We start from the raw sequence: 12,776 nt of genomic DNA, 5'->3' as shown, positions 1-12,776 counted from the left end.
GTGACAAAACTGTTCGATTAAAATTAATTATAATTGCCATTACTGAATGTTTTTTGTAAAGTACAGTATAGAGTGCCGTTTTTCTAATGAAATACAAATACTATTATTATTTATTTTGTTTTTTGGTCAAGGGAGGAATTGCTCATTGCAAAGCACCCACTGTACAATATTTGTACTTCATTATTTCCCACCGCAGAAACACATTGCACTAGAGGAATGTCTGTGTCCTCTCAAAGCCTGCTTTTGGAATTTATTCCTGCTTCCTCAGCGTGATTCGAACCAACATTTTCTGCATACACTGCTGTTTAAAACCAAATGGATGTTTTTCTTCTCTTCCCCCGTGATCTGTCGCTCGCGTTTTCCCTCTCGAATATCAGCAATAAAGTCCCATTCCCAGTGAGGATACGGTAGACCCTCCTATGTTGAACAAAGACACAGAAGACTCGCGTATACACACCATTATCCAACATGAATAGCGACACAGGGTGTTTTGTAGAAAACGGTGTGAAACATTTGCTACATGCTTGAATGAGGAATAGAAAAATATACACATTTAAAATTGAAAGGCAACAGTCTAAATTGTAAATCTCTGAACAAAGCTTTGCTGTAGGACATTTTCAATTATGTTCAATAGATCATACTGTTGTTGTACAGTAGTAACATTTGAGCAGTTCATGTTCAAATAAATGGCAACAAATTGATTTAATTTCTCCAAACTCAGATTATGAAAAGGGGATTTTCTGCTATTTAAATATATCAGATCAGATTAACTGTATTCAATTTTGCACGAGTCATCTCTCTTGGCTTGACATCAATCGGTGTCACATTGGTGCTCAAGAGTCAAGACAATTGGAATTCAAGCAGGAGGAATACATCTTGGAATATTACTGTAAATATTGTATTTGTGTGGTTCATATTTGTGTATCTTCTTTGCATCTTTTCTTCATTCTGGGTGCAGCTGATCTTACCGTATACACTTTAAGTTTAAAACCGTACATATTGAGAAAGCTTTTGTGAGTAGTTTGTATAGATTATGTGAGCATTTGTTTTTGTGACAGGCGCAAGTAATATGGAGCAAATTATTTTTGAAAGCAGCAGGCTGTAATATTTTTGAAATAATCAGTGACTACCTGCGGCGTATTCATTTTTCTTATCGTTTGTGCTTTGCCAGAGATTTGCAGCCTCTGGCTTCATTCACTACGTGCGCCTTCAAACCAAACTAACACTTGTGTACATAGTCTGTTTGTTTTTCAAGGTTGGTTGAGTCCACAAAAAGGGGAGGGCAGATAAAATAAGAGTGGCGACGATGTTGATGAAGTGTGATGGACTGGGTGTTGTTTTGTTGAAAAATATGCGGCTAATGAAATTGCAGTCCTAAATCTAATTTGCAGTTCATGCTTGATTGAATGTTGCTGAGAAACGTGCATGTCTTTATGTTAGGACAAAAAGGAGTAGGCGGGGACGTGGCTGAAAGTCACTGCACGGGTGGGCGATGGTGGCTGTGTCCTCAGATTTCAACATTTAAAAAGGTAGATTAGGGAGGCATTCACCAAATGTTATGATTTTATTTTACCAGGGAACTGATGTTTTAGCTCATAAGTGTGAAATATTTCGAGTTTGGCGATTATTAGATTTATAAGTTTTGTTTTTGCTGTCTTTCAGGCTAGATACCTAGCTAGACATCTGTCTGGCTAGCTGGCTATTTGTTTGTCTATCCATTTTCTGTCTTGGTCTGACTGGCTGCCTAGCTAGCTAGTTTTCTGTCTGGTTGGCTAGCTTTCTGTGTATCTATCTATTTTTCGCTCTGCTTGGTTAGCTAGCTGTCTGGCTGGCTAGCTATCTAGCTAGCTATCTGTCTAGTTATCTGCCGCTCCATCTAGCTGTCTACCTGTCTGTCTAGAACAGGTCCAGAAAGTAAAAAACCTTGCCACAATTTGGCTTTAGCCCCAGGTGCTAGCTAGTTAGCTCCCTAGCTAGCTCCCGGGTGCTTGTTTACCTGCTAGGTAAATGGCTAGATTAGTCATTTCTGGTCTAGAAAATGGATGCATAACAGCCTCGGCTCATTGGTAGGAATTAAGTGATCTTTGAGAAAGCCATGAGTCACTGCCAGTCTGCTGTTTAACATTTTCAGCGACAAATAAAAGAAATTGAATCTAACTCGGCCCCCAACTGGGAATAATCAGCACTTAGGCTGGGTCTGCACAGCAGGTCTATGAAGTGCCGAACTCTATATCAATATCCATTACATTTTCAAATGACGGGATCGGGTTAAATGATTACACAGGTGTCAATGTTGGATACCACATGATTTCATCCATCCATCCATCCAATTGGCCGGCGAGCAGTTCAGGGTGTACTCTGCTGTCAGATGGGTTACTGACACGTCACCCTCAACCGTATGCGTCACCGCGGTTGTTTTATTTACCGTGTTGTTTGTATTCACAGATTGACAGGGTAGCCTATGTCCAATCTGTCTCACAAACACTTTCTTCACTGTAAATCCAACCCCAAAGTAAAAAAAAAAAGTTTGAGTTCAACATTTAGTCAATGATCCTACTAGTTATTGGTCCTGTCCTGTTGCTCAATCAACATCCTCTACTTTCCTGTGGTTTTCTCCAGCTTTTTGTTGCACAGAGATGGAGGCCAATTTGTTTTTACATTCCTTGAGTTGAGACTGGCTAAATATAGTTTTTATACAGGGAAACGAGACAGCCGCAGTGGCATAAAGTGCTTTTTGTTGCCTCAAACAGTGTGTTTTTTTATGAGCGTTGCTCTCAAAAGAGGGAAACATTTACATCTCTGTATCAACAGCAGCTTTTGCATGGTACTTTGTAGCAGGTGGTTTACATTGGAATCCCGGCTTCATGTTTATGTTTTGGAAAGCGTCATTAATATTTGAACAGGAGACTCTTTCCCCCTGTGCTCTTCCCCATCAATAGCAAATGTTCAAATATTTATGCAGCTTGAGCGAAGTCTCTTGAGGGTTTAAAAACACGGAGCTTTAAGTATTGCCAAACAGCTATATTGCCACATTTCCTCAAGGCTGCTTCGTTACGTTTGAAGCATTAGAACGTTTGAGCTTTTCACCCCAACGTCTAGTCCACGTCCTGCGGGGACATGATGCACACCCAGGACACTTGTTGGTGGAGGATACACTGAAGGATGTTTTTACTAAAGTTTGATGTGGTTGCAACGGAAAGGGTCTGTAAAAGGCTGAACGTGCGGCAGGGCAAGACATTGGGGGGTGGTCTAACACCAACTTCTAATCCTTACTCTAAACTTCCTAAGAATCTCTTGGGTTTAAGGTTAGCCTAACCCCAAGACACCTCAACATACAATTGTGTACGTTTATTTGGAGCATGGCATTCACCAAGTCTAAAGACAGTAAATGATTATACATGTCGCAGCCCGTTTTTTGTATATAAACCTCTATTACATACCCCGAACCTGAACCATACCACTAACCTCAACCTCCCTCATGCTTCAAACACCAAGATGGATTTTGTTATAGATTTCCAGAAAGCTGAGAACACACTGTTTGAAGAACTATCATTTGATATTCTTTCACAGCTTTCTACCAGTCACAAAAGCTCTGAATTTGCTGTTGGACATTTGAATTTTACCTCTTTTAAACATTTCATACATTAGTGTTCTGTATAAGAACAAGAACCCTGGAAAACTAAATGTTCATCCAGTTCTCAGTGCTGCAGCAATTTCACAGTATCATCAAACCGCATTTTGAATCCAAGCTCCTTCTTCATATAGTCATTGTGAGAGCTATAGCACATTCACGCTTTTGTATGTCGTGTTGAGAATTAAAGGCCTAATCACACCTCCGTTGCTCTGCTACAGTGAGATAACTCCGGGCAAAGTGCTGCAGTCGACATTAGGATGGCTCCAGTCTGTCATGCTAACAACGGATGAGACAGGTTGAGGCAGCAGTGACTTACAATCAATAGTCTCTGCCAAGCGTCCTTATGCAGGCGACCCGTGAAGTCCACACCGCGATGCGCTCAACCGCTGCTGCTTTGCTGTAATTGATTGCAGCTGATCGGCACGTGGCCTGAATCAGTGTTAGGCAGGGAGGTGTACCGGTCTTGCAGAATGTGGGATTTAGTGCAACTGGGGGGGGGGTAACCTTGCCAGAATGCTGAATTATCGCGGTATTTGTTCACAAATACTACGAGAATCCATCTTGTACTACTGTACACATTCGCAACCAACCTTTTTTAGGTTTGACTAATCAGGCGTTGTTGAAGGCGGGACATGCAGCTGTGACAAAACCAGGAAGCGACTGGGAAATTTAGTACCCCAACAGCCAAATACTGTTTTTGACTTTGACAAAGGTCGTGACTAACCGTCTCTCAGACCCCTGTTTTCATGACGAATACTCCTCGGGATTGTCAAATATTGCCACCAGCTTCCACCCACATTGGAGACTGTAGCCAAAAAAGCTTTACAATTTAGCATTGCCCATCTGTCTACTGTCCCTGCTTCCGATTGGGGTTCATTTGGGGCGAGTTCCTTAGTAGGAGTTTGCAAGTATGAGCCCTGGATCCAGAAAACAGATTCAAACCAACCTCAGAACTGTCATGCTGATTTGCTAAACACCAGGCGCACAGTGCCACCATGCAGGTACACACGTTCATGACCGTGAATAATATTTAGATCTGATACTTATTTGTAGATCATCCACATGATACTGTGACAAAGTGTTTGCTTTTACACCAGACATTGTATTTATCTCAGTGCTGCAAAAATACTGTCAGCAAAACAAATAAACAATAATATACTGATATGATGTATTATAAGTTGTAAGTTCAAAGGCTAACCAAAATTGGATTTACAACCTCTGTCAGGAGGAATGAAACATCTCCCTAAATCCTCATCGAGATCTCGAAAAGGATCAATGTACGCAGCCCATTGGCTTTTATGATACGCCAGGTTCTTTTCCCTCCTTATTCCTCATCCTGTCTCGCTCTCTCTCTCCCGAGGCGTTTGTGTGGACGGGGGAGGAATGAATCACGGTGGAAGTAGTGATGAAATAACTTTTCATGTGAAAACACCTCAGCTTTTACGACTTTACTAAATGATCCATAATGCAAGGCGGGCAGCAGTCGGTAGTCCCGCGCATGACGCGGCGGCGAGAGGCTCGTCACTGCGGCCGTTAGATCCCCTCGCCGGCACGGCAAGAGGCTAAGGTGGGCACAAATCTCTTTTACGAGGCCACCTCTTAAATAGCTGTCAGTCCCGCGTCTCGCACGCTTTCGCAGCGGGGCCCCCTCGTCCTAATTGAACCATCGCTCTCACAGAGCTGAAAAGGTGTGTCGAAGCCGCTCCTGATGCCTTGCGTTATTCTTACCATTATAACCAAGTCGGGCGTTAAACCAACAATGCACAAATGCTTCCTTACTGTATACTTACATATATTTTTCAGGTATTTGTACTTTACTTGAGTCAATATTTTTTCTGTTAACCTTTATTTTTGCTGCCTACATTTGAAAACCGATATAGTGGTGCCTTGAGATGAATTATACTTGAATAGAAAGTCCAGAATTAATTGATTTTGACTCCTTCTGGTGTGTGCAATTTGGCCACAGGGGACAGTATATTATAGTTGTGAATCAAATTCAGCTCTTCACAAATGAAGAAGACTTTAATTATAATTGTTACGCTATTTGTGTTCAAACATCCGTTGCTTAATGGGTAATACTACAATGCTCAAAATAAACGGCTTCGCGTCGCAGTTTATGTTCAAATTAGCATTTTGCACCTCATTAAAACACATGAAATAGCAAAGCTAAGAATCACCTTTCCACCCCCCCCACACACACACCCATATATATATATATATATATATATATATATATATATATATATATATATATAAACAAACTTGTTAAATTCTGCTTGCAAATAAATCCGCCATGCTTTTTAATTGGATTTGCACTCGTATCACTTCTAATGACAAAAATCAATTTGGAAAACTAACGTGAAAAAACACATTTTCTATTAATCAAATGAATTCAACAAAGAAAACATTTGCAGTTAAAAACAGCAACAAAAAAATCAGTACTGATGATTAATACGATTACCTGCTAAGAGTAGATAAACTGTATATCTGCATTACAAACTGGCTAAAGAATAGAGTATTTGATTCCCTTCCTGTCAGCAATTTAATTTGCATTAACATGACAGCAGCAGACACTTTAAGTATGAAAAATCTCCACTTTCAATAAGAACCCAAGTCCCAAACCTGCTGCCTGACTTCTGTGTTTTAATACAAACACAATAAAGAATCATTTGCATTTATATAGTTCTTCCAAAGCCATCTGACAGTGCAAGCAGCCAGTAGCCCAAACCAGCGTTGTTACCTGGGGAAAATTAAGATAAGAGACTAATCCAGTGGATGGAAATGCTTTTATTGGACGCACTGCAGTTGGGCCAAGCAGGTGGGCAGAATTAACAAACCCCCCCCGTCTGTTGCCAATAATAATAATTTAAAAAAGTCTCTCCAGGCTAATGTTTCCAATACGATAAGACGGGTATCTAACTCAAATACCCCAACTGGGATTGACTCTATCTTTATCTCCTTCCAATGGCTTTGAGAGAACTGGGAATATGTCAGGCGGCAACGGAAACAACGGACAATTTATCTTGTGGGTGATTTGTCACCGAGCTGAATCCGGAAACGCTTGGAGTCAATTTGCTGAACTGAACGGCTAGAAGATGATGGAAAGCCAATCATAGCTGTTCTTATTTGTATTTATCTATCCATCTATCTATCTATATATATATATATATATATATATATATATATATATATATATATATATATATATATATATATATATATATATATAAATTGAACTCGTAGGTTTGTTGTAAAAGAGATGCAATAGATGACAGCTGATCTAGATCTTTCCAGCCACCACCAAGACAATGACAGGAAGTGAACAGCGTTCTGACACTCGGCGCTAATTAGCGCCATTAGCATGCAGCCATTTGGCGGCTGAGCTGTGGCGTGACAGGGCTCCGCGAAAGGCTACAGCGGTGACCTTTGGTGGACACCACCAGCTGTCAGTAATTACCCACAGTGACGGAGACAATGGCCCACCCTTTGTCCTTGAGGATCCTTATCTTCATGTCAATTTGTGCATTAATTTTCAAAACGAAAGCATGTGCATTATTAAGTGCTATTGTTTCACAGCCTTGCTTGAAGAACCTTCACATGTTGTAGACCTCGGGCTGAGTTTTTGATAAAATGTGACTAAATATTTTTTATGTCACTAACTTTGCATGTAACCAATAACTAAAAATGCTCTTACTGAAGGGTACTAGTCGTGTCAGGTAGTTGCTACCTTCAATTACATATTTCAAATTAGCGCGTTACTCTAAAATAAGCACATCCAAGCCTGAAAAAAAAAAAAAAAAAAGGAATGGGCGGCATCAGCAAGGATTAAAAACTAAACTAAACTGCCAAACGGGAAAAAAGGGCAATACATTTTTTTTGTAATTGTAACTGTTACAACAATTTTGGGAAAAGTTTCGCACGACCGCTCCATTCCAGGCCAAAATGTGCGCTTATCAAGCCAAGTGGCTGCAGCAGAAGTGCACATGATTATACCGTGTCACACCGCCCCACAGATGGGACAAGCTGAAGCCACAAAAAAACTGCCAAATGATTGTCTTGTTGCACGACTGTTTGAATGTCGTCATTCATCGTGCCAGTAATCGTCTTTAATCGCTATGCTGCGGCCTTCTGGTGCGTCTTGACTTTATGTTGATGATAATATTGACTTTATGTTATCTTTCATCCTGAAGAGCTGCGTCTGCGCTAATGAGAGAGCCAAGACAATTGGGAGCATCGCCGCGCCAAACGATCATTTTAATCATTAGCAAATGTTTCTGCATCGTGATGAAACTCGCTTCTTTTGGCCCTCAAAAATCACATTAACACGGACAGTCTGTACAGCAATTGTAACCTCTGCGCAAACTTTCTGTCCAAGGTGAAACTGAAATGTTTGATTTGTGTCGATAGGAACGTCTGTTCTCAAGATCACGGCGTCAGACGCCGATGACCCGTCTTACGGCAGCAGTGCCCGGGTGGTCTACAGTGTCTTGGATGAAGAAAAGTTCTTCACCGTGGGCAGGCACACAGGTAAGTAATGACCCCATGCATTTTTTTCTGTCTTCGCCTGAAACCATCTCACGGTTTCAGGCCACAATTCCCTCAACCAATCACCTTTTGTGGCTAAAAACATAAAAGCAATTGAGTAAAACAAGGCACCCTATAAAGTTTCACTCAACTGACTTTCATTCATTTGAGCAAACAAGTTGAATATCATTGATTTCTTTCCCCAGAGCCTTTAACAAGCCATTGCAAAGCATCATGGGAGATTGGCAGCTCAAGCCTTACAGCCACACTGAGAAGTAGCAATGGTTATGGTGGTGACGATCCCATCTAATACTCTTTATTTCCCACGGGTATTGCATTTAGAGCAAATAAATAAATGAAAATAAGACGGGGAGGTTCGGAATGAATGTAATATAGTGAAGGTGTGGACATTTGCCAGAACAGACGGCTGCATGTGAGCAGATAATGATTTGTTTGTCTTTAGGTGAAATGCATGCGGCCCATTACTTGAGGCTATTCCTGGATGCAACCTTCTCTGGAACTGCAAACAAATGACATGTTCTGATAATTTGTCTCCTTTAAGCGCTCCACCCTCAGTTATTGAGGTACATTTTTGCTCGAATTGTGCAAAACGTGTCTAACAACAACTCAACTCAACTCGGTTTTATTTATAAAGCACTTTAAAACAAGCACTCGCTGCATACAAAGTGCTGTACATGGAGTAAAAATCAGTCATGAAGTAAAGGCAGGTCAAACAAAAATAACACAAAATAAATTAATAAATATCATAAGTAGGTAAGAAAATAAAATAATTCTACATTAATAACACAAAAGATATGCAAATACAATGAAACCGGTCAGGGCCCCAAATTAGAACCCTGTGGTACACCATATGGCAATGGGGCAGTACAGGACACAGAAAGTTCTGTCAGCCAAAGAGGAACGGAACCACTCTAGACTGCTACCACTAATGTCCACCTGGTGCTGCAAAGGAGCCAGCAGACTGTGGTCCACGGTATAGAATGCTACAGTCATATACAACAAAACAAGACACACACAGTCTCCAATGTCATTTGCCAGGATTCAAAATGCACCTAATCTGGATTTTCAATATCAAGAGCATCACCTCCAGGTGATATCAGGTGATATCCTACTTCTCTACAGGGATTAGTGTTATAGAAATATAACAAGCTGACGGCCTGTAGTCGCTTAGCATTGGCACGGGGCCTTGGAGTGCACCCCCCGTTCCTCCTCAGGGAAAAGCACTGAAGTTTTAATGATTCCCTTTTCCACGGCTACCGGTTTGATTTGGCCAACCTGAGCGCCTGGATGATAAATGGTTCTGTCCAGGTGGGAACGTACACCCGACTGGATGGTTCATTCCCGCGCCTGCCTCACGACCTCACTTCTCGTTGGCTGACACACTCTGCATTTCATAGCCTAATAGGCGCGATTGAAGGAGGGCAAAACAAGCCGCTTCCTCTTAGACTGACAACACAACAGCAGATCGGCTGTGTGTTATTTTTCAGGTCAAGCTGCAATTTAAAAGTTTTTCATTTTTTGTTTAATGAGTGTTCTTTGTTTCTGGTTGACATGTTAAAGCTACTAATTTATATTCCGGGTATTCTCAGCAAGTCAACCCCCCTAAAAAATGATTGGCAATAATATGTTCTATGCAGCCCCACTATTCTAAATATGTCATAATGGAACGTTAGTGGATGAGGGACGGTGCACCCAAATGCAGGGAAACAGGATTCAAGTGCAATGAGTGGTACTTTTATTAACCATAGGGAGAAAGGTGAGCAGACAACCATGACTGGACGGGACGTGAGTAGACTGGTTGCCATGACTGCACGGGACGGGAATAGACTGGTCGCTATGACTGGAATGAGCGTGACGTAACAAGAACTGATTTGACTTGACTTGACTTGACTTGCCGTGGAGTGGCTTTGACTTGGCTGGGGCTATGGCTTCGTGGCTGTGACGAGGACGACTTGGCTGTGACGAGGACGACTTTGCTGTGACAAGGATTTGGCTGTGACGATGGCTTTGGCTGTGGCGAGGACTTGACACTCCGACTGGACAAACACAACAGACTAAATACACCAACACTAATGAGACACACCTGGGGAAAGGAAGACAGACAGCTCAAGTTAAAAAAACAGGTGAGCGGTGGTCGTTTGCCTGAGCCCGAGCAAATGTGATGTCATCTTCAGTCGACAGCAAGTGACAAAATGGCTGCCCTCTGTGATCGATAAAAACGGCTGGATTTTGCTGCATAATTCGTATTCCACAAATGTAATATGAATCAAAATGTCATGTTTAGTCTAGTGAGGTTACATATAACATATTATTGTCAAGAAATGTTTAAGGTTGACTTCCACTTAAAGCAATGAAGCGGTTACTTTGGGGGAGAAAAATACATTTAATGAAAAAATCTTTCAAAACGGATGTTGATGTTATTTCATCACCTAGCCAAACAACTTAAGAAAATTAGTCCACAAGTTTTTGGTCAGGTGGAATCGTTCCCACCAAGATTAAGTCAGAGTTCCGTTCTTACAGCATTGGCATCACCAAACCATACTGTAACTAACACAAAGTAAAGTCTTAAGTGAAGTAAATAGTTTGAGGAAAACACACCACCAACGAGCCTCAAATGTTTGTTGAGCCGCATGTTGGACACCCCTGCTTCGCCTGCGAGCTCAAATGTAGGGCAAATGATTTTCAAAACCACAATCAGAGTCATATTTCCTTTGTCTACCGAGCGGAAAGGGGAAAGACAAAAAAAAAATGATTAGAATGTCTTGCGTGTCTTTTATATCAAATTAATATTATGCATACTGGGGCTTTATTTCACAGTTGGTGTGCGCGGTCACAACCGGTAAAATTGGGAGAATATTTCAACGGCGCAGCACGCATTGGAATGTGAATCACACATGCTAAACTGACTGCTTCTATGAATAAAAGCCTCATCTACATGAAGTTGCTCCGCCATTATGTTGATCAGGGCTTCAACTTGGATTCCGTGTGGATTTCGAGGCAGCCCCTCTGGCATTTGATGAATGTGGGGTGGGGGGGCGGGAAAAGTGCATGTCATCTCCTTAACTGCATTGCCGCATGTACTGCATTTTGGCTGCTCATAGGACACGCGGTCAAGGGCTAACTGTGACTTGAATCATTGAGTTGTATTCCCAACACAGCGCAGCGGCCCTCGGGGAGCGAGACGGCACAATAACCAGGGAAATGCATCAATAGATTCTGATGTGGATAATCCCCAGGCGAGGACAGGAATTAGATTACTAGTGCAAAGTAAAGCAGCCTGGGCGCTAATGCTGCAGGGCCAGCGAGGAGAAGGTCTCCTTTCTTCCAAGAAGGACAACGCACTTGACAGGCTTCTTAAGCTTCAATTGTTTAAACATAAGCAGAACTTTCCATTGGCTCAAAAAAGACTAAAGAAGATTTGATCAAGTCTGGTAAACACATAAGTGATTTTGAACACAGTCTGTGGGTTTGACAATGAACTTTTGACTCAAACTTTCAAATTGTTATTATCACAAAAATAACGGTACACAGCTTTGGGGGAGTGACATACACAGGTGTGCAAAATTTAAATTAGACATGTTGAAAAAGATGGATGCCAGTGACCAAAATGTCTTTGCAGAGGCAGATTATAGCAGATGGGTAAGAACTCATTGACCATTCTTCCAATCATTATAAAACCTTGGCGAGTATCATCATAGCACGTCTTGACATGATGGTATCATTAGAATGAATTCTAAAGTCTACAAAACGGTCTTATTTGGCAATTTACAGAAACAATGCATTTAAACTAATCGGGTATGAAATGAAAACGAGAAATCAAGACGGCCGTCAAGCCCAGTCCTTGGTAGTCGTTTAGACATGGAATACATTTTTGAAACGTTTATGTTCATACACCTTTAGTTCCATTTCATCATCAAAATCAAACATTTTTATGATTTATACATTTTGTTAAGCATAGTACAATATTCGATTATATAGTATACCACGAGCAGCACTAAGGAACTTTCAGTTTATGTTGATTATGGCGGCGCCATATGGACAAAAGTGGTAATGTTATGCCTAAAGGAAGACCACATTTCCTCACAAGCGCATTGCGTGTTTTTTGAGCTCACACCAACAAGTGAAAGCCGGGCCAATGTTGATCCTTGACTGTCTTTTCCTTTTTTTCTTTTTTGTCTCCTCAGACAACAACTTTTCAGTTGTTTTGCAGCTTCTGCCAGGAAAGCAGTAATCGTGCGTCAACATTCAAATTGACTTCCGTCTTTGTAACGAAAGGAGGAAGTGACGTATGGCATAAAGCAGTCAGCACATTTGTATTTTTTTGTGTGGCAGTGTTCCTACCATCCTCCTCAAAGTTGCTTAGTGCCAGTAAAAATTATACAGACCCGCTCAGGCCATGGCAAAGGTGCCATTCAACGAGCTTTAAGTCTTAGGTCTCTTAAGTTTCAGAGTTATGAAAATATTTTTATTAAGGATGAAAAGTTCCTTTGTGCTACTTTAATAATGAGAATTAATACACTTGTTATTAGTATAAAAAAATATATATATACCATATACACTTGACTTTTACATGTGAACATCAGCAATAATAATGACG

At 41.1% G+C, this 12,776-nt stretch overlaps 1 protein-coding gene across 3 annotated transcripts in view; it reads left to right on the top strand.

Moving 5' to 3' along the window:
* Positions 1 to 12,776, top strand: part of cdh22 (cadherin 22) — a 209,059-nt gene that overhangs the window by 158,727 nt on the left and 37,556 nt on the right. For all 3 annotated transcript variants that reach the window (XM_086086392.1, XM_086086391.1, XM_086086389.1), the window contains one exon: positions 8,042 to 8,161. In XM_086086392.1, coding sequence (XP_085942518.1) covers positions 8,042 to 8,161 — 120 coding nt within the window. The remainder of the gene's footprint in view (positions 1 to 8,041; positions 8,162 to 12,776) is intronic.

Source organism: Leptonotus elevatus, chromosome 10 (genome assembly GCF_054856555.1).
Source record: "Leptonotus elevatus isolate MCC_2025b chromosome 10, RoL_Lele_1.0, whole genome shotgun sequence".
Taxonomy (NCBI): Eukaryota; Metazoa; Chordata; class Actinopteri; order Syngnathiformes; family Syngnathidae; genus Leptonotus; species Leptonotus elevatus.
Note: the sequence above shows the minus strand (reverse complement) of the source record. Positions and strands in the feature narration are given on the sequence as shown.